The sequence below is a fragment of the Artemia franciscana genome, unplaced genomic scaffold (genome assembly GCF_032884065.1).
Source record: "Artemia franciscana unplaced genomic scaffold, ASM3288406v1 PGA_scaffold_53, whole genome shotgun sequence".
NCBI classification, from domain to species: domain Eukaryota; kingdom Metazoa; phylum Arthropoda; class Branchiopoda; order Anostraca; family Artemiidae; genus Artemia; species Artemia franciscana.
In genome coordinates, this window is record NW_027062694.1 from 309,032 (window position 1) to 332,242 (window position 23,211).

At 35.4% G+C, this 23,211-nt stretch overlaps 2 protein-coding genes across 4 annotated transcripts in view; both read left to right on the forward strand.

Annotated features, from left to right (window-relative positions):
* The window catches only part of LOC136041991 (L-threonine ammonia-lyase-like), a 71,985-nt gene extending 69,016 nt beyond the window's left edge, over positions 1 to 2,969 (forward strand). For all 3 annotated transcript variants that reach the window (XM_065726817.1, XM_065726816.1, XM_065726818.1), the window contains exons 9-10: positions 490 to 715; positions 2,743 to 2,969. In XM_065726817.1, the coding sequence (XP_065582889.1) occupies positions 490 to 715; positions 2,743 to 2,883 (367 nt within the window). In that variant the 3' untranslated portion in view covers positions 2,884 to 2,969. The remainder of the gene's footprint in view (positions 1 to 489; positions 716 to 2,742) is intronic.
* A 5,084-nt stretch (positions 2,970 to 8,053) lies between these two features.
* Positions 8,054 to 23,211, forward strand: part of LOC136041986 (3'-5' RNA helicase YTHDC2-like) — a 103,272-nt gene continuing 88,114 nt past the window's right edge. The window contains exons 1-3 of the mRNA XM_065726806.1: positions 8,054 to 8,223; positions 17,485 to 17,622; positions 20,993 to 21,171. Coding sequence (XP_065582878.1) covers positions 8,202 to 8,223; positions 17,485 to 17,622; positions 20,993 to 21,171 — 339 coding nt within the window. The 5' untranslated portion in view covers positions 8,054 to 8,201. The remainder of the gene's footprint in view (positions 8,224 to 17,484; positions 17,623 to 20,992; positions 21,172 to 23,211) is intronic.

Genomic DNA, 23,211 nt, shown 5'->3' on the forward strand with positions numbered 1-23,211 from the left:
TTGCTCTTTCTGTTTGCTTGTTGGCTGTTTTTGAAGAAGGGCTAGTCAGGCTGTTGTTTGATAAATGAAGATATTCTAGAAAAAACGAGAGGATACTAGCCAGAAGTAAAACACCGTTCGGGATTCTAAAGAAGAAGCTCAGAATCAAGTAAAACTAAATAATAAACATAAATTCATTAAGGAAAGATTCCACGAATATCTCCAGTTTTACCTATAGTCCGGTCCAGATTCACAGAGCCAGATTTTCCTAGAGGACCGATTTTAGTGAGAACCGTTGTGATATAACCATAAGGGAATAACAGTCAAAAAACTGGTGATATAAAATGAGAGAAAATGAAAAAAAAGATCACATAATGTTGCTGTGATATTTTGGTTGAAAATTGGGTAACGATTAATTTTTGCTTTTTAAACACCAATAGTTGAACAAAAAATTTTTATTCCGTTATTGTTGGCGACACAACTATTAAGAATGATTAATTCATATTCTAGAGTTGTTGTTCCTCTTTGTGGTGGCAATATCGATACTACAGTCTTAGGAAGGTGCTTGGAGCGAGGTTTAGCTGTAGATGGACGTTTGGCTAAGTTCACGGTCACAGTTAGTGACAGACCCGGTGGCATTGCAGATCTTACAAAATTACTTTCATCACACGGGGTTTCTGTCAAAGACATCATTCATGAAAGAACTTGGCTTAAAAGTGATGTGTATTCAGTTGAGGTTAGTACACTATTCTAAGCAAATTCCAAATTAATTTAAAAAGTGATACAAAATCCTCAACTGGTAAGATATCTATTAGTGATTGTACAATTGGTTTTGCGCTATTTAAAAGTAAATTTCAAATTACACTCAATAAAAATCGAACTATTACTACGGCACTATCAAAAAACCTGTAGTACCAAGTCACTTGTGTCCAGGACAGATACTCAGGCTCCTCCTCAGCCCCAGTCGATTCAAAGCTGCAATCTCCCCCCCCCCTCCATCAAAGTATGATTTTATTTAAATCCCTTTTGCGACCTCTTTTCCCTCCATTCAATATGCTTTAAATTTTTCTCCTGATAGAAAGCTAAAAAGCATAATATTTGGCAATTTGCCATTCTCCATTTGTAAGACCTGGCCTAGCCATCTTCTTAATCGTTCTTTTGTTTGGCCCTAGATAGTAGGATTGGAGTACATTTTCATACAGTGTATTTTTGGTATACGGTCATAGCTTCCAATATCTTAATCCTATTTTGAAGACAATTGCATATTTTAATTCAACTATTGATGAAACGTCCAATGCATTTGTGAGTGGGTTTTAATTTGGTTAGAGGGGTTGATTTATATTCCAAAACCAAACATAGATATTACTTTTGTAAAATGCTATTTTAAAAGTTTTTTTTTACCGAGCCAATCCAAAAATTATAAAGGTCTGCAATAATTTGATTGTGGCATAAAATAATGAAATCTAAAAACCTTAGATTTTAGAATTTAGAGTATAATTTAAATTAAACTCGTTTTTTTACGGACAGAATGATTAATAAATAACTAGTATCAATCAATGCTGTATTTTCTGGGAAAGGGTAGCATTTTAAATAGCAAATTTGATATTTTATGAAGGATGTTCGAGATTTTATACCCCCTATATAAATGAATATAGGTAATACTATTATTCTATAATTTTTATGATTTTTAATTTTCTGTTTTTATTTTTGTTTTTTACTTGAAAGTTTTGAACTTTCTTGCTTGAAAGATTCGAAAGATGCTGGATAGCATGTTCAATAGCAAATTCGTAATTTTATAAAGAGTAGGAGGTGTCTGCTCCAAATTTTTTTGATTTTTTTTGCTGTTGTTGAGCTTGCTTTATAGATTCTTGTAAACTTGAACAAAGATACAAAAATTAAAATTCTTCTAAGGGAGAGGAGATAGGTCAGTCAGCATATTTCGATTAGCTGCATCTTCTTTGAAAGGACTTTTAGAGCTTAACCAGGTTCCCCGGAAAAGACACTGTATATTTGGAATAGCCAGGAGCTTGGTCGTGATTAAGACACCTAAAATTTAACAATGCAAAAGAAATACTATAGTATAGGATATAAAAGAATATTCTTATTAATAAATTTATAATTAAACTTTCAGGTTAAAAAACTCATAACACATTAGTAATTGCATGCTATCTAATAGGGCGTACGAGAGAGAGTCCTTATGAGTTTTGTTACTTCGGAGGATATAACTTAAAGTGGCATAAAAAAGAAACAATTTTAGTTATGGAAAAAAAGTCCAGAAAATACAAAAATCGTATCCAGACTTGTAAAATGAAGGCTTTAAGGTAATTTCAGCATAGGTTCTCTGTATTCTAAGCTATTAAACAATGAACTAAATAGAAAGTCAGCAATGTCACTCTGGGATAGCCAGTTGCATCTATTCTCAATACCTAAGACTCAAATTTACAGAACCCATCTCAAAAGAGGAATTTTCTTTTTTTTTAATGCTGATTTTTTATTAGATTCGGCCTCTTTCCTTGCGAGAAAAACTGATGGCCCTTCTATACCCTGAAATGGGCTCTGTAATCGGCCCCATGATAGATATAGTAGAGATTTGGCATAAGATTTGCTAGTACTTGACTTATACTACATGCTAGAGTTTCTTCTTCAATTGCATTTAAAGATATCGTTGTTTTTAAGCTTTTTGTTTGAATTGGTGTTGCACAAGATCTTATTTTTGTATTTTGTTTGAATTGTTTAATATATTTATCTTCTGATCTATTTTAGGTAAAAGTTCTTTGTGAGACCAGGGATTTCGCCCACTTGCAGACTTTGAAGCAGCTAATGGAAGAGAATTACTCAAGCGTCTTCTTCCGATGCTATGATGAACATGGAAATTCAACGTTTCAGAAACTAGGTCAAAACTAGACATTTATGTAAATTGTTCTTTTTCGGTCAGAGAAATTATTTACTTCGTGCTAAATTGTCGTAATTAATAAACTTTTTTATTCATTCTTCTGCTAGTAAGTCTAAAAAAAAACACTGGTACTTTGAAACTGCACCTTGGGATTTAGGCAACATTGTCTAACCGAAATCTATTTATGTTACGTTCTTTTCAGCTTATATTACGTCGAACTTGCGTTTTTAAGTAACGAACTGCAAAATATTGCCTTTTTGCGTGTTACATAGTGGTCTTAAAGTATCTGCTTGGTATAACTCAATTATATATTCACTTTCCACTTGATATTTTCACCAAAGTAATTTTTCTTAAGCTATTTGCATGGTATAACACAACTATATATTCACTATCCACCTAATAATATTCACCCGAGTGTATTTTTTTTATGGATATCCAATTATCTCTTCGGGATGTTCCCCCATTTTACAAAATCCAGCGGACTTTCAATTAAAAATGGTTTAAGTTACATTGAGCTAAGGCAAGCCTTTTTTCCAAGTTGTGAAATGGCTTTCAAATGCGTTTCTAGCATGGCTCCCATACATAAAAGCGTCTTGCCGGAAGATACGTTTGCTTTTAACAGGTATTTGTATCTCTTGATCATAAGTTTAAAATAGCCTTTACTTTTCTTTAAAAAAATAATTTTTCGGAAAGTTTTTTTTTTAATTGACACACACTGCGGAGGCAGTATGATCGGGACCTGAAAAAGGCAAACATTTCCCTCACTCCGCGATGGGAAGATATCACTGCAGCCGCACAGCTTCGTGATGAATGGACAGACTTTGTCGACGCCCTATGTGCCACCGATGGCTCAGGAGGGTCTAAGGTTGTTCGTTTCATGTTAAAAAAGTTTCAAGTTTTTAAAAATTCGTTATTTCAAAATCAAACTTTATTTTAACGTCAAATGTTCATCAAAATGTCAAAACAAAAATTTTGTTTACTTTGTCAAAACAAAAATGTCAAAATGTATCAAAGTAAACAAAACAAAGTAAACAAAACAAAAAACAAAATAAAGAAAGCATCAAATCTAACAAGGGTCAAAGTAGCAATAAGCAACTTGCATAACTTACAGCCCTTGTACCGTAAATCAAAGTTGCCATGTATATCACTAAATCCAAGTATTGAAGTAAACAAAGTGTCAAAGTAATAATAAGCAAGTTCTGTAACTTAGAGCCATTTCCCCAGGGTTGGAGGCGGGGGGTTCAACCTCGGAAGCATAGTTATTTGGCCTTTGAACTTTTTGAACAAAATGGTAATCTCAAAATTTTGGCCGGATGCCCTTTGGGAAAGTGGGCTAGTTTGCCCATTGATCACCTTTGACTCTTAAAAAGATCTAGAAGTTTCAATTTCCGATCAAATCAGTCCTCTCCAAAGTTAAAACGACCAACCCTTCCGCAAAAACCTTATATTCTAATAATAGGCAACTTACATAAATTACAATTCTTTTCCCGGGGGCTATGGAAAATTTCTTAACCCTAAAGTTATAGTAATTTGAATTTTGAACCATTTTGGACAAAATGGCTATTTTATAATTTTGATAAGATGCATTTGGGGAAAAATCCACAAGGGGGGGGGGGGGTATTGTTACTTTTCGATCAATTTTGGTTCTTAAAAGGGCATAATAAATTCCAGTTTCCGACTGAATAAACTTCTTTCAAAGTTTATGCGACCAAGTCTTACATAGAAGCTCTGTATGTTAACGATGGGCTGCTAGTGTAGCTTACAGTTATTTTCCCAGGGCTGGAGGGGGGGGGGGTCAAGTCCAGAACCGTAGCTGTTGGACATTTGGACGATTTTGAGTAAAATAGCTAACTCAAAATGTTGATTGGAACCATTTAGAAAAAAATGCCGGTGGAGGGGGGCAGGCTACCAACCGATTATTCCTGACTTTTAAAACGGCGCTAGAACTTTAAATCGAATGAGCCTTTTCCGAAGTCTATACAATTACCCTTTTGATAAAAACCTTATAAATGAACAAGGGATACCTTGCACAACTTACAGCCCTTGCTCTGGGGCAAGGGCTGCCTTCCGATCACTTTTGACTCTCAAAAAGTGAGTTAGAACTTTTAATTTCCAGTTAAATAAGCCCTCTCTGAAGTTTATAGGAGTATCACGTCCATAAGAACCATATATGCAACCAGGGCTTAACTAGCAACAAATGCCCCTAGGCACTGGGGGTTGTGTCGGCACCAGAATTTTTTTATTTGAGCTTCTAGAAAAACGTCTTTGTCAGAATATTATCTGATGTATTTGGGGGGAAAGGGCGTAGGGAGGGTTAGTTGCCCTACGATCCCTTCTGACACTTAAAAAGTGAAGTAACAAACGAGGGCTCTCTAAAATTTATACAAGCACCTCTTCCATAAGAACCAGCTATGAATCCGGAGCATAACATACAACGTCTGCCTTCTGGCCCTGGGATAATGTGTCGACACGTGGGTTTTCTTATCTAACTTTTTAACTATTTTTAACAAAATGGGTATCTCAAATCTTTTATATGATGCATTTGGGAAAAGAGTAGGGGGGGGGGTAGAGTAAAAAAAAGGTAAAGGGATCAAAGGGCTTGCTCTCCAATCGCTTTTGACTCTTAAAAAGTGAAATAGAACTTTCTCTTTTCAAACAAATGAACCCTCTCTGGAGTTCACACGAGCAGAACCATGTATACCCCAGGGCATAACTTACAACACCCTCACTCAGCCTAGGGGTTGGGTCAACATCGGTAATTTTATTATCCGAGCTTTGAACTGTTTTTAATTAAATAGTTATCTCAAATTTTTTATGTGATGTATTGGGGGGAAAGGGCGGGGAGGGGCTAACTGCCGTTCGGTAACTTTTGACTCTTAAAAGTGAGCTACAAGTTTCAATTTCCAATCAAATGAACCCTCTCTGAAGCTTATACAAGCATTCCTTCCATAAGAACCATATTTGCCCCCAGGACATAACTTATAACGCCTGCTCCCGGGGCCTGGGGGGTTGTGCTGACACTGGAGTTTTTTTTATCTGACCTTCTGAACTATTGTTAACTAAATGGCTACATCAAAATTTTATTTGATGCGTTTGAGGATAAAGAGCGTGGATGGAGGCTAACTGCCCTCCACTAACTTTTGACTGTTAAAACATGATCTAGAACTTTCCATTTCCAATCAAATAAGCCCTCTCTGAAGTTTATACAAGCATCCCTTCCATAAGAGTCATAAATTCCCTCAGGTTATAGCTTATAAAGCCTTTCCCGGGCCCTGAGAGGTTCTGTTGACAGCGGAGCTATTGTTAATGAATGTTTGAACTATTTAAAAAGAAAATAGCAATCTCAAAATTTTATCGGATGGGTTTGGGAAAAAGGGCGTGGGGGAGGGCACTTGTTGCCCTTGGATCTATTCTCACTCTTGTAAAGTGAGCTAGAACGTTTACTTTCCAAACAGATGAGCCCTCTCTGAAGTTTAAACGAGCCCCCCTTCTATAAGAACCATATATGTCCCCGTGGCATAATTTACAACGCCTAACCCCAACCCCTGGGGGTTTTGTCGACACCAAAGTTTTTGTTATCTAACCTTTTAACTATTTTTTAACGGAATGGCTACCTCAAAATTTCTATCTGATGCATTTGGGGAAAAATGAGCGGTGGGGGGGTCAGTTGCCCTCAGATCTCTTTTGACTCTTAAGAAGTGAAATAGAACTTTCTCTTTACAAACAAACTAGCCCTCTCTAGAGTTTACATAAGCACCCCTTCAATAAGAACCATATATGCCCCCAGGTCATAAGTTAAAACGCCTGCACTCAGGCCCTAAGGGGTTGTGTCGACATTGGTAATTTTGTTATCAGAACTTCGAACTATTTTAAACAAAATAGTTATCTCGAAATTTTCATCTGATATATTTGGGGGGAAAGGGTGTGCAGGGGGTTCCCTGCCCTCCTACCACTTTTGACTCTTAAAAGTGAACTGCAACCTTCAATTTCCAATCAAATGAGCCCTCTCTGAGTTTTATGCGAGCATTTCTTCGTTAATAACCATATTTGCCCCCAGACATAACTTACAACACCTGCCCGTATCGACATCGAATTTTTTGTTATCTGACCCTTTAGCTATTTTTAGCAAAATGGCTATGATTGCCAATGTTTTATCGGATGTATCTTGGGAAAAAAGCGTGGGGGGCTAGTGGCCCTCAGATCACTTTAGACCCTGAAAAATTGGGCTAGAACTTTAAATTCAAATTAAATGAGCCTTTTATAAAGTTTATACGAACATCCCTTCTATAAGAGCCATATTTACCCCCATGATATAACTTACAGCACCTTTTCTTGGGCCCTAGGGTGTTGTATCTACCCCGGAGTTTTATTTATATGATGTTTGAACTGTTTTTAACAAAACGGCTATCTCAAAATTTGTATTGGATGTATTTGGCGAAAAAGTGCGTAAGGGGAGGGGACTCTCGATTTCCAATGGAATGAGCCTTCTTTGAATTTTACATAACGTACTATGACCCACTCGATATGAAGCGCCTCTAGGGAAAAATAATAAATAAATAATAAAACATTGGAGCAGTATGGCTTTTACTTTTAGCAACGCTATAGCGGTCCTTCTGATTAAACTAAACATACCAATTAAGTGAAGTAAGTTTAATCCTACTGAAATATGACTTTCATATAACCTTCAGTTTATAAAATAATATATATCGGCCTATATAATTGCAAGTTAGGGGGGAGGTAGAGGTAAAGCATTTGGACAATGCCCCTAATCTAAACTAACCCCCTCTCCACCTCCTGATGTCTAAGTATATAGTCCAAATTACACATGTTCAATGCATCCTATCACCCGTTACTTGTTTTAGCCGCTATGAAACGACTTTCTTTGAGCTAAACTAAGCGTAATTCTAGAGTGTGTTTCGTTTAATTAACAAGTAATCAGGTTTTGCTTAAACCCGACAAAGGAATTTGTTAACTGTAGAATGCTCTAAATAGTCTCATGGACTTCATTGCTCTGAATGTACTGAGCACTCTAAGCATTCTTCCTGCTGTAAAAACACTTATATAGGGTTCGTAAGCAGTTCTGATTGATTCTGGAAAAATAATTTTTCCAGAAATTATTTTCTGGAAAGATAATTCCAATTATTCCAGATTTTCTGGAAAAATCCAGAAAGATAATTATTTCCAGAAAGCTTAATTGATAGTAAACTGTCAGTAAACATTTTGTTGGGGCGGCGGAAAAACAAACATGATGTGTTTACAGCACACAGATGGCGATAATCAGGCAAAAAGATAAAGACCCATTTAAATTCGAAAATTTGAAAGGGCAAGCATGGCTGTACAGATGAGCACGGGTAAGAGATGCTTTGGAGTATATAAAATGATCAAATCATCTACTGTGTGTATACAATAAGTAAAAATTTATGTAATGTGTATATTAACGGACTCTCCAGGTAGCTGAGAAGTAAACTTACCTCTGTATGCATATTACACTTGGATTCAGGATGCAATTCTGACTAGGCCTAGAGAGGTAAGCTTATTGCTTAGCTACCTGAATAGTCCATCAATACAAACCTCCAAAAATTTCTTCAATTGATTGTGAATTTTTACCTTATTTACTGGTCAAAGTCTGGTTGTTGCCTCTGAGAAACAATAGCCTACTAAAAGCTGAATTATTTCTAGTTTAGTGGTTTGTCACCTCTAATAGAATTGTATTGAAAATGTAAATAATTCTAAAATATCTTTCATATAAGCACATCCCTTTTCTTTAACCCCCCCCCCCCTTAATGGTTAAATACAAGGCCAATGTTATGCATTTTCCTGTTGCTTAATGCATTTGATGTTGTTTCTTTGCAATCAAATGAACTTGAAGAAAATTCACATATAGGATTACTATAGAAGATTCCTTGCATAGGCCTATATTCAATTTGGGGCATAAATTTAACCATTGGGAGGGGATAGAGTTGGCTATGCATATATTATGGGTACAATTTCAGCTTAGCTGCTTCTTGCTATTTTTTAAAGTGGCTTGGCTAGAAAAATAAATCTTTCTGGCCAGGTCCTACAGACTAAAGTATGTCCTGGGAAGGTATTTTAGAGTAGCAGCCTCCACTCTTTCTCTTTGTAGAGGGCACTAACCTTTGATGACCTTCAAAAATCCCTGTGCTTTAGAAGTAAAACCTTATAAATAGATCTTCTGCTTAAATGAATCACAAGAAAAGTATTTTCAGTTTCACAACTTTGCTGAGTCCCAATTTATGTGGTTTTAAGGATCTTAAGGATCTTCAAACATATTTGCTAAGTATGGCTTAAAACTCTAATGAAATAACAGGGATTACATTTTCAAGGTTTAGCTGCTTCTTACTATCTTGGAAAGCAGCTAGGGTAGGAAAATAAAGCTTTCTGGACTGGGTCTACAGCCTAAAGTATGTCCTGAGAAGGTACTTTAGAGTACCTACTTCCACTCCTCTTTCTAGAGGGCACTAACCTTTGATGACCTTTAATAAGCCCTGTGCTAATGAAGTGAAGCTTCAGAAAATAGATTTTTTTATTTAAATGAAGTACAAGTAAAATATTTTTGACTTCATAACTTTACTCAATCCTGATTTATGAAGCTTTAAGGATCTGTAAACATATTTCCTAAGTATGGCTTAAAACTCCTCAAATAACAGGAATTGCATTTTCAAAACTAAAACCAGAGGAAAAGAAACTGAAATCTAAAAATTAAATTATAATGTTGTTCTGTCAGAATTTTGATAGGCAAGGTGACCTGTCAAGTAAGCAAATTTCTAAGACTTAGAAATCAGAAGAAGGTTAACATAGTTGCTGGGCAATACCTTCCTAAAGTATATTGTTGGCCCTAGATTCATTATTGAAAGTTTCATTTCTCTTTCCTGACCTGTTTCCAAGAAAGCAAAAAGTAGATAAACTAGAATTTTACCCTTTCTTTCATTGTTGAAAAAACAGTGCCAGATTGTTTATAAAAAGTGCATAGAAGAATGCAAAACTTCTAAAGTATTCAGCAAAAGGCCAATGAAACTTGTATTTAATCAAAGGTCCTATTAACAAACATTTAATCACAACAACCATACATACTAGTGCATGCTTGTCTTGATTCAGATTAGCCTTGTTATTGTTGAAGTGGAAAGCTTTCTATCTTTATTAGAAGAATTATATCTTTACTTATTTGTGTGAAAAATAAGTTAAAAATATTCATAACAACTAACTTGATTACTAGCTTGTTCTTTTATATATTTTAATCTGTATTGTACATATTAGTGTCATGTAATAAACATATTTTGTTATTTATATTATGCTATCTTAGTAGTATAGTAGGCTAATTAATGCTCTGCTTGGTAAAATGGGGCCCAATGTTTGATTTTAGCTGTTGCAGAGTTGGAGGACAGGCTTTCTGTTCCTATAAAAAACACCTAGCAGCTGAAATGATGACAGTAATCTCTTAATACCTGATGTACTTGATAATATTGTGTTTTTACAAGCTAATGTCTCAAAATCGATGTGAATAAGATCAGTATCCATGAGGTAGGCATTGTAAAGGAACCAAGCCTGAAGGAATAATTTGGCTTTATATCAGCTTGTTAGTCTATATCAAGGCAAACAGAATTATCTTGCTACTGGTTTGTTTTGCAAGCTTATTTCAAGCATATTAACTAAGTTAGTAGCTTGAAAGAAGTTTGATTGGCTTTGTCATTGTTCATTTTCATGCTACATAAATCTGAAAATATAATCATAAAAGCAGTCTAAAAATCAGTTATATACCCTAATGGTTATAGCAGTAAATTGTAGGCATAAGCTAGATAAAGCCTTTTAAGTATTAGGCATACTCTAAATTTTTAATAATCTTGGAGCAAGATTTCTTTTCTAGTAGCTTAGGTCCATCCCTATTAGGCTACCATTTGATTACCATGCCTATTCAATAGGTCTACTCCTTTAAGTGACAATTACAGCTCAGACCTTGCCTCTAATTTCTGAATATAGCTCCAGCCTATGTATAATAGCCTACTTTTGTGATATCACATGTTGCTTATTTTAATTGATATTATTTGGCATTATGAACCAACTGTTGATACAAAAAAATAATGGAAACAAAAAAATTAGCCAAGTCTTTTGTTTAGCCTAGTACTATATCTTACTGTTAGGGGGGGGGGCATTGCAAGTATTATATTAGTGCCTATTATTTTATATTTTATAATATACTGAGAAGGTAGACTAGGCTATTAATCTTTTGTTGTAAGTGAAGATGGTTTAGCAAAGGAGATATGAACCAAGATTGAGTAAAATTCTGTTTTAGCTACTCTTTACTTTCTTGGAAACAGGCTAGGAAAGAGAAATGAAACTTTCAGCAATGAATCTAGGGCAAAAACATACTTTGGGAAGGTATTGCCAAGCTACTATGTTAACCTTCTTCTGATTTCCAAGTCTTAAAAATTTGCCTACTTGACAGGTATATTTGAAAAGAATCAACCAACATTGTTTTACTACAAGCAGAAGCAAGAAGTTTACCATGGTCTTCAACTATTCTCAAAAAATTCCATTCATAACCCAGTAATTGTGACTCAATGACCTAGAATCACTGATCCAGACTCAGTAACCAAGTAACCCAGGCTCTGTAACCTAATGACCCAGACTTAGTGGCCCAGACTTAGTGGCCCAGAATTAGTGACCCATGGTTATTCATGCTATGGATCAGATTCTTGAAGAACATATTGGCAAACCAGATTTTAATGTTGGTGGAAAAACTGATTTGAGGGGTTTATGACTGCCTATGGCTGTTGCTGGATGTATTTCAAGAGTTTTAGAGCCAAAATGTGTTAGTAACAAATGTCATTGACCTTTAAAACCAGTTTGAGGGGTATCAACTCAAAATGGTCTACATTGTAGTTGATACCTATTGGCTTTGGGTGCAAAAGGGATAGGGCTATGCTTGTATTTGTTGAAGGGATACTACTGTTGTCATCCTCAAAGACAAAAATTTCAGACCTTTCACCTATGCTGAATAAAATGGCTATCTCAAAATTTTGATTGGATGGGTTAGAGGAATGATGGGTATGGGGAGGGACTGGCTGCCCTCCAATAACTTTCAGCTATAAGGAAGGCACTAGCCCTTTTAATTTTGAACTGAATGAGCCGCTTTGGATGTTTTTACAGCAACTCTTTCTGTATGGAGTGTCCTGGTAAAAAAAAAAAAAGACTTTGTGCCCAAATTGCTCTTTGCTTAGGCAGTACTATTATGCTGCATATGATAAATCCAGTTTCCAACCACAACTGCTGTTTGTTTGTTTATATTAACAAGGACCCTATCAAACAAAGGGCAAAAGATCACTCTTTGAGATAATTAATTACAGAAAAGTAGGAAAAAATTCATACGAAAATATGATTTGAAAATATATCCATATTATTCCCTTGGAACATGCAGGATTGAACCTCAAAACTTATGATTGGTATGAACAAGCAATACCACATCACCAGCACAAGGGTGGGCTACTTGGTAGTATTATTTTAAAAGGTTGGGTTGAATGGAATAATCATAATTTTCTATTTTTAATTGCTCTGTGTTGTCCTGTTGGTTCAAAGTTACACCTTTGAGCTTGGATAGTAAACAGTCTGACAATGCTGTTTAAATAGTTTAGGTGGACATCCTTTGGTAAATTTGGAGGAGGTGAAATTACTGACTTAGCTAAGAAATAACATAACTTTAGAGTTGGAATTGCATCCTGAATCCAGATCTAAAATTCACTTTTGTTGGAAATGAACTTTACCCCCAGCACCCTAATCTGCAAATATATGCTCTGAACTCTAATCTGTGATGAATTTTCCATTATTTGGACAAAGTGTTAATTCAATTTGGAAAATAAAGCAACTTAAGGAGAATTTCCATGATGTTAAGCACAGAAGAAAGCTTAGTAGAGGTCTTTGCTGGTATTTTTACTTTGTTTTCATTGTTCACAAGCTGAAAATTATCCTTGTTGTTATTTTGTATTTCTGCTCTTTTTTTCTCATGGTATGTGCAGCCAGTGCAACCTCAGAAGCTATTTAAAGACAAATATAGAGAAAATTGGGCTATTGAGCCTGTGTTTCAATGTCTTTAAAACACCAAACACAACCTATTCATAAGAACACCTAGAGTTCTTCTGGGATTAATGTCTTGAATCCCTAACTTAGGCAAGGCCCTATCCAGGATTTTTTCCTTAGGGGGGGGGGGAGAATGCTTTCAGAAAATTTTTTGTATATGCATTTTTGGTACTTACTTGTCTTCAACAAGAATGATATTCCATTGGTAAACTTGAAAATCATGTACAAAACCTGATACACCAGCTCCTGCTAATACTTCTTTTCTCTAATTTTTTAGCTTTTTCGGCAGATGTTGTCTCAAGTTTCTTCTGCCTTTGAAAGAAAGCATTTATCATCAGTTGAATGGTATTCTTTGGGGTTGACGGTGTTCTTTGGGGTTGATCCTGGCAGCTTTTCACATTTTTGTTCTCCAGGCTTTGGTGTTCTTTGGGTTTGATCCTGGTGTTCTTTGGTGTTTGATCCTGGCAGCTTTTCACATTTTTTTTCTCCAGGCTTTGGTGTTCTTTGGGTTTGATCCTGGCAGCTTTTCACATTTTTGTTCTCCAGGCTTTGGTGTTCTTTGGGTTTGATCTTGGTGTTCTTTGGTGTTTGATCCTGACAGCTTTTCACATTTTTTTTTCTCCAGGCTTTGGTGTTCTTTGGGTTTGATCTTGGTGTTCTTTGGTGTTTGATCCTGGCAGCTTTTCACATTTTTTTTCTCCAGGCTTTGGTGTTCTTTGGGTTTGATCCTGGCAGCTTTTCACATTTTTGTTCTCCAGGCTTTGGTGTTCTTTGGTGTTTGATCCTGGCAGCTTTTCACATTTTTTTTTCTCCAGGCTTTGGTGTTCTTTGGGTTTGATCTTGGTGTTTGATCCTGGCAGCTTTTCACATTTTTGTTCTCCAGGCTTTGGTGTTCTTTGGGGTTGATCTTGGCGTTCTTTGGTGTTTGATCCTGGCAGCTTTTCACATTTTTGTGCTCAAGGCTTTGGTTTTCTTTGGGTTTGATCCTGGTGTTCTTTGGTGTTTGATCCTGGCAGCTTTTCACGTTTTTGTTCTCCAGTCTTCTTAGCTTTATTATTGTTGTTGAAATGATCACCAGGTAGTTATCATTACTAAATTTCAAGTTTAAATCAACCCTAAACGCTACTAAACGATGCTCTTTATTTAACACAATTGTACTCCTATATACCTAGTATCTTGTATTGGCCCTGCTAGTCTTTGGCTTATAATATGAGCTTATCTCTTTTATTTATAAATGCAAGTAAATTAATTTCTTTAACCTTTATCTTATCCTGCTATAACATTACCCTGCATAAAAATGAATCCTATAGGATATTAAATAAAAAAAAAAGTTTTACAACAAGAAGTAGGGAGCGACATTAAAACTTAAGAAGAACAGAAATTACTTCGTATATAAAAGGAGCTGCTTCCTCATCAACGCCCCACTCTTTACGCTAAAGTTTGTCTCTTTCTCCTAACTCTACTTTTTAAAACAGTAAAAAACTTTAGCGTAAAGAGCGGGGCGTTGATGAGGAAGCAGCCCCTTTCATATACTAAGTAATTTCTTTAAAAAAAAATATGTTTTAAAAATCGCTCCTTACTTCCCGTTAAAAAAACTTTTTTATTATTTAATTTATGAACGTTTTTGAATCAATGCATGTTTTGATTTTAGCTCTCCACAGATGAATAACCAAAACGAAATTTGCATATTTATTTTTTTGGCTAATTGGCTTTCTCGTAGTTTTGATCGAATGATTTTGAGAGAAGAAGGAGCGGGATGGGTCCTACTTACCCTCCGATTTTTTGGTTACTTAAAAAGGCAACTAGAACTTTTAATTTTTTTACGAATGTTTTTATTAGTAAAAGATATACGTAACTTACAAATTAGCTTACGTAACGAACTTCTGTATTCTCATAGTTCACCCCCTCGTCAGTACCTCACTCTTTACACTAAAGCTTAAATTTTGTCCTAATTTCTTAAGAATGACCCCTGAATCACAAAAGCCGTAGAATAAGTAGGTGAAATTACTAAAAATGCTTTAGCGTAAAGAGTGAGGTAGGCCTATTAAGAGGAGGCTAGCCCATCATATGTGTAATAATTTCTGTTCGTTTTAAGTTTTATTGCTTCTCCTTACTTTCAGTTGAAAAAACTTTTTCATATTTATTTTTTCATTGTTTTTTTTTTTTAATAATGCTAGAAAATCCTGCGCTCCCTTCATGAAACTGTTCTTCCCCCATGACAAATTCCTCCAAGGAAAGTTCCCCCAACATATTCCCCTCTTCTCAACCTCCTCCCCCCTCAACCTAAAAATTCCCCAGAAAACGTATGTACACTTCCAAATAACCATTACTATATGTAAGCGCTGGTCAAAGTTTGTAATTTGTGGCCCTTCCCACGGGGACTGTGGGGGAGTAAGTCGTCCCCAAAGACATAGCTATATGGTTTTTGACTACGCTGAATAAAATGGCTATTTCAGAATGTTGATCCAGTGACTTTGGGAAAATAATTAACGTGGAAGGGGGCGTAGGTGCCCTCCAATTATTTGGTCACTTAAAAAGGGCACTAGAACTTTTCATTTCCGTTAGAATGAGCCCTCTCACAAGATTCTAGGATCATTGGTTCGATACGATCACCCCTGGGAAAAAAACAACAAAACAAACAAATAAACAACCTTCCATGATCTGCCTTCTGGCAAAAAATACAAAATTCCACATTTTTCGAAGTTTTTGCCAGTATCAGGTAGAGTTTTGGATGAGGAAGGGGCACTCCCCATCCCTTACGGAATAGATTCTGCTCATTTTGGTGTTTAATGTTACTTTTTACTTTCATAATAATAGCATAGACCAGAAATGTTCCAAGAAATCAGAAGGGAATATATATCAGTTTCACGTTTTTGATGTGTTTTTCAAAGTTTCTTTTGTACCCCAATCTTGAAAAAACACTCCCCTCCCAAAACAAAATCCTGGTTACAACCCTGGGAAACCCACATCAATTTCTACCTTAGCTTCTTCTTTTCTCTATCTTAGTACTAATTTTGTATTTATCTGATGGATCAGTGAGAGCTGGGATGTTTTGGCATTAAAATGCACCCTTTGAAGTATCTCCCTCCCTCCCTAACTACAAAGCAATCAGAAAACCTCATTGTAGAAGTGTTAGTACCTTTTTAAGTTTTGTAATTTGTCCATTATTTACAAATAGTATTTGTCATTGGGAAACATACAGACATTTTTTGCGGGGGAGACTTCTGCTGGGGGCTGGGATTGTCTGAGAGAATTTTCAGTGGGGAGAATATTTTTGGGAACAATTTCCTTTCAACAGGGATCAAATTGTCTGAAAAGAATTTTCCGTGGAAAATGTGGGTAAGGTGCCACTTCCCTTCTTATTGTACAAAATGTTTCTAGCATTTATTTTAATCAATTAATTAACTGAAGTGATGTGTTTCATAATGTAGTAGTCTGTAATTAAGGAGAGGTGGTAGATTATTGTTTAGGGAGGGGCGTAAGATACCCAAAGGAGTACGTTTCAATGTCCTAATTTTCTGAGCCTCACTGATCCTTCAGATGAAAACTAAATGATTATTTGGGGCATATTTTCTAATTCTTCTTAGTTCCCACGTATATTTTCAGCTTACACATTTATTATTTGTGACGAGGCGGGAGAGAGTAGTAGTATCCTAGCGGATTCAAGTTATGTTTGACGAAATTGCATAAAAAAGTTGAATTAAGTTTTTTTTCTGAATTTCTAAGATACTTATGGCATGCAAATGCCTATTTCTTTTTCACTTTCTTTAGAACTTCTCAGGTAAACTAAAAAAAAGAAAACTCAAATACAATTCTCAAATTTGGAAGACCCTATTTTCTGTGGGCTAAGGGTGTTTTTCAGGATGGGGGTATTTTCCATGGGGTCTATATTCTGGAAAGTATTTTCTGGCGAGGAACAACGCCTATAGCCTGGGGAAATACACGACCACAGGTTCAGATTGACTATTAGCTTTGAAGGCATCTCTTTTAGTCATCTTATACCTACCAAAAAAGAAACTACTAAAGGAAAGGGAGACATGGCCTCTTTTAATCGCATTATATATAGTTAAGATAAGGTGCAATCTGCTATATAGAATGTGTGCATGAGCTACATGAGGTGAAGAATCCTTATGACTATTAATAAGTTACACCCATTAAGGCAGTTCTTTAGAGCGCCAAATTTTACTCTCAACTTCCCATTCTTGTCGTAATCAACTTCTCGTAATCCATATTCTGTAATGTCTAGACTTCAACCTTGGAAATTAAAACAAAACTCCTTGTGTGTCAAATAAATATAAAATATATACAATTTAGATTTACTGTAGTTGAAATTCAAGACAAGAATTTGGATCAGTAACAAGATTAATTGCTTCGTATTGTAAAAATACAACATCAGAGGATCATGGATCGTAAATCTAGTTTCTTTCTACATTCGATTGGGGTGTTGACACACCCTGAATAATACATTATTCAATGTCGTCATTCGGAAAACGTATCTCTCAAAATAGAAATTTATATTCCAGGTTTACCAATGAGCAGTAGAAGGACTGTTGAAGTTTGTTATAGTAGCAATCCAGAATGGTTGAGCCACGATTACAACGCAAAGGTTTATCTGGATGCTTTTGATAAACTCAGAGAAGAATACAATATCTATTGTAGAGGTAATTCAAAACCATCTTCTTGTACCCAATTACTAAAATCATTTTTTTTATTCAAAGAATTTTGCTGCCAAAGTGTTATTAATCTGTAGATTACCGTCCCCCCCCCCTTCAAGTAAAATGGTGTTCTTAGAATCCCCTAAGTAACATATTGACTATGACAACAAATATCTCATTACCACAAGATGAAGGTAGAAAATGGGAAGGAGGGGTAAACATTTTAAAAGTAAGACAAAATCCAATGAATTTCTTTTTTAACACGACTAGCACAAGCAAAGAATGCCAAATTGGTGTCTTTGTCAGTCGAAAATGAAAAAAGAGGGAGATCAACACTTTTGTAAATCAACACAGCTCAACTGGGTAAAGTGTGTTTAAAAAAAAAAGTGTAAATTATGTATAAATTAAAACGAGAATCTCAAAAGAAAAAAACAGAAATAAAAGAGTACTAAAAGAAGAGAAAGGAGTACTGAAAATGAATTTATTTCTGAAAACTAACACACTGGGTACATGTCAGTTTTACATGATTTTATTTTCAATTATAATTTCAAGTTTCTCGATATTAAACATGTAAGGGTTTTATTTTCAATTTAGCCTACCCATTGAAAGTTATTAGCAAAAGACTTCTTTTGAGAATCAACACTTTCGTAAATTAGCAGAAATCAACTGGGCAAAAAGCATAATTAAAACAAAAACAAAATGCAAATTATACACTACTCAAAAGAGAAGCCCCCCCCCCCAAAAAAAAAAATTAGTTACATTCAAAAATAAAAAGATATAAAAAAAGAATAGAAAGAAAATACAAAAAGAGAAAAAAAGGAAGAAAGAAAAAATCATTCCTTACCTAAGGCGCGCTCTCTACAGACTTAAGTGATGATAAAATAATAATTGTAATGATTATACAGCCAGGTAAAATGGACTATATTAAAAAAAAGTATCTGAATAAACTAATTTGTCCATATAATCACCGTTTTAGGGAAGGTCTCTATCATATGTAATTAAGGAATGGTGTACAAATAATTTTAAATCAGTAATAAGCATACAGGGCATTCCTGCTTAGGAGTCAATCAACTTTTCGAATACCTCCAAAGCTTACACAGTATATTTCAAGAAACCATACTTTTCAGTTATGAGTATACTAGTGAAGAAGTACCCTATGGTCCCAAACACTTTGTGGTAACGAACTGTAAGTAAGGAGCGATGCCGCTCAACAGTAGCCGAAACTGTAAGAAGAAGAGTCTTGATGATAATAGATACATCAAAAGAATCAAATTTTTCTGCTTATTCAAATTATATAAAATTCATGAAATTTAATGTTATACCTATCAAAAGTTACGAGCCTGAGAAAATTTTACACATTTTTGAAAAAAAGGGAAAAAAAATCCATAAGAAATCAAGTGATCTTATTGAAAAACGCCCCATGAGACTCAGAATGTCAGAGAACCCTATTTAGAAGTTTCAAGCTCCTATATACAAAAATGTGGAAATTTGAATTTTTTGCCATAAGCACGATCGTGGATGCTTGCTTATTTTTATTTTTTTTGCTTTGTTTGCTTTACCCAGAGGGGGTTGTATCAAACCAGGGATCCTAGAAGATCGGGAGAGGACTCATTTGATTGGAAATCAAAGGTTCTTGTGCCCTTTTTAAGTGACAAAAAGTATTGGAGGGTAGCTAGCCCCCCTCCTACCCCCCTTTTTATCCAAAATTGGCCGATCAAAATTTTGGGATAGCCATTTTCTTCAGCATGGTCAAAAGATCTAATAACTATGTGTTTGAGGATGACAGCCCCCGGGGGAAGGTTTGCAAGTTATGAACTTTACCATTGCTTACATATAGTATTGGCTATTAGGAAGTATAAAGATATTTTCGGTGGGGGGAGGGGATTTTCTGGTGTGGGTGCATACTTGGGTGGAATTTTCCATGGAGGCGTTTTCAAGGGGAAAGGAATTTTCCATGGGAGGGGGAGCTGGATTTCCGAGCATTAATTTAAAACTGTCAGAAATTAAACAAAAAAACTAGTTTTGTCAACTGAAAGTAAGGAGCAACATTAAATATTAAAGTGAACAGTATGAGGGGGGGGGGTGCTCTCATCCTTAGTACCACGCTCTTTACGCTAAAAGTGCTTTTTGAATTTGTAAAAAGCTTATTATACTAACTAACGGTCCTTGTGTATCAGGAGTCATTCTTACATAATTAGAAGAAAAAGTCAAACTTTAGCGTAAAGAGTGAGGTACTGAGGAGGGGGCAACCCTTCATATACGTTAGATTTTCTTGTTCCTTTTAAGTTTTAATGTTGCTCCTTACTTTCAGTTAAAAAAAATTAATTTAATTAAGATAAGTTTGCTCTGATAACGCTCTGATATCTGTATTTTTTTTTATTTTTTTTTTGAATTTTATTTAATAAAAGAAATTTTAATCCACTTATGATAATAATTTTCAATTCAGTTTTGTGATTTTGATAAAACTTAAAATTGTTATCTGGTAATATTTAAAAATCTTGATTTAATGGATATATTATGTTACTAAAACTGTGATAATGGTTAATGTAGTTTTTCACCTTTTATTCAGTGTGTTTGATTAGTTCAAGCTTTAGCTGCTTAATTCTTCGCTTTTTACCTACGGCTGTTGAAGATGACTGACTGGAATTCTTCGCTGAAATATATGCACTATTTTTTTGGTTTGTTCATGGACTGAAAATCTTGTTCGTCCGAAAATGTAGCACACACTACGTTCAGTTGAAATCATCGTGGGGGGGGGAGGGGTCCCAGAGAAGGATATTTCCCTAGCAACATGAGAAGTTCTGTAAAAATTCACCTTATGATGATATAACAGAAAGTAAATGGCACTTGTTCAGTCAAACTCAACTCCTTTGATAGGAGTTGGGCCCCCTTAAAAATGGCATCCTAGTTGACACAAAGTGAATACAAAGACTGTGAAAGACTGACAACCCATCTTTCCGGATGGTAGTCGCCAGCAAAGAAAAATACAAAAAGCTTTTAGAGTTCGAAAATTGGACAAAACTGACCAAACCGAAAAAAGCAAAAACAAGACAGAGACCCATGAAAATAAATAAGTATAGAGTAAAACGGAACAATAAAAGACATTTAAATAAAAGGAGAATATCTCATTTCATGTTGGGAGCCTTTCTGAATCAAACAAGGGTCATGTCTCAATCTGATCTAAAGCCGGCAGCTTATTTCGCATTACGGAAGTTAAATTTTTACACTTATTGTGATGTATTCAAATCAGTTTGGTTAAGCAGAGTTTTCTGAGTAAGAGCGTTCAAAGCCACACAACTCAATTAGTGGCCATCTGATAGCGCATTTTTGGTTATATCATAGCACCTTTCTATGCGTTAAATATATCTACTTTCAGGGAACGCACAGTATCAGATCACTGGCAAGCTTGGTCATGTTGTTCCTCAAGTGCCACCGCCGAGCCAGAATCCAAGTTGTTTTTCGCGCCTTTCTATAAGAAAGAATGAAATTATTTCTACAATTAAGAACAATCAAGTCTCACTTTTCATTGGGTATCCCATTGGAAAATCTATTGCCGTAAGTATATGGATTTGGTTAGAGCCGTTCCTAAGGGAGGGGGAAAGCCGGGGCAGTTGCCCTGGACGGTGTGGTGTGAAGCTGTCACTTTTTACCTTTGATTCGGCTTATTTTGCTCATATTTTAGTCGGGAGGGTGTGCTGTAATTAATTTCTCCCTGGGCGCCTTTTCATTGAAAAGTCGGCTTTAGATCTGAATATCAATATTTGTACATTCTAATATTTACTTTATTGAATTTCAAAAAGACTCTCCTAAAGGAGGGAAGTCACGCCTTGCCCCCTCCCCCCTGAGGACAATATATGAAGTAATTTCTGTTCGTTTTAAGTTTTAATGTCGCTCCTTACTTTCAATTAAAAAAACTTGTTTTTTTTTTATTCAATTTCTGAACGTTTTTGAATTGATGTATGTTTTGATTTCGGCTCTCCGCACATGAATAATTAAAACGAACTTTGTACATTAATTTATTTTTTGGCTAAATGGCTTTCTCATAGTTTTTATCGGACGGTTTTGATAAAAAGGAGCGGGGAAGTAGGCCTAGTTACCCTCTAATTTTTTGGTAACTTAAAAAGGCAACTAAAACTTTTAATTTCTAATTTAATTTTTTTATTAGTAAAAGATATACATAACTTACAAGTTAGCTTACGTAACAAACTTCTGTATATGTTTATATTACGTATATGAGGGGTTCACCCCCTCGTCAGTACCTCGCTCTTTACACTTAAGGTTAAATTTTGTCCCAATTCCTTAGGAATGACTTCTGAATCATAAAGGCTGTAGAATAAATAGTTGAAATTAATAAAATTATTTTAGCGTAAAGAGCAAGGTATTAGTAGGAGGTGAACCCCTTATATGTGTAATAATTTCTGTTCGTTTTAAGTTTTAATGCTGCTCCTTACTTTCAGTTGAAGCTACTTTTTCACGTTTATTTTTTTAATTGCTCTTTAAAAAAATGCTAAAAAATCCCATTAAAAATTCCTCCATGGAAATTTCCTCCCGCATAACCCCCTCCCCTCAACCCTCCCCCTCCCAACCAAAAAAATCCCCCTGAAAGTGTCTGTACACTTCCCAATAGCCGTTACTACGAATAAACACTGGTCAAAGTTTGTAGCTTGCAGCCCCTCCCACGGGGACTGTGGGGGAGTAAGTCGTCCCCAAAGACATAGTTTTTTGGTTTTTTGACTATTCTGAACAAAATGGCTATCTCAGAATTTTGATCCGGTGACATTGAGAAAACAATGAGCATGGGAGGGGGCCTATGTGCTCTCCGATTTTTTGTTCACTTAAAAAGGAATCTAGAACTTTTAATTTCCGTTAGAATGAGCCCTCTTGCGACATTCTAGGACTACAGGGTTGATATGATCGCCCCTTGGAAAAAAAAAACAACAAAAAAAAAACAAACAAATAAACACGCATCCGTGATTTGTCTTGTGGCAAAAAATACAAAATTCCACATTTTTGTAGATAGGATCTTGAAACTTCTACATTAGGGTTCTCTGATACGCTGAATCTGATGATGTGATTTTCATTCAGATTCTACGACTTTTAAGGAATGTTTCCCCCTATTTTCTAAAATTAGGTAAAATTTTCTCAGCCTCGTAACTTCTGATGGGTAAGATTGAACTTGATTAAACTTGTATATTTAAAATCAGCATTAAAATATGATTCTTTTGATGTAACTATTGGTGTCAAAATGGTTCCGTTTTTTAGAGTTTCGGTTACTATTGAGCCGGGTCACTCCTTACTACAGTTCGTTACCACGAACTGTTTGAGAATATTTTTATTTTAGTGTAGATTCGATTTAGCTCGACTCTGAGGAACATTTCCTCAAGTAGGACCCACCCCTTTCATTATACCACCCTTGGATATAGCATTGTAACAAAAGTGTAAGCAACTTTTACTTCAGAATAGGACCAAATATGTACAAACTTGTCATTTTAAATGCATGTTAGGAACTGGTGCGAAGTGAATCTATATTATTGTTCGTTTAGTTTTTCAAAATTATTTATAATATGTATTCTGCTCTTTTTACCCCCTTCTGAA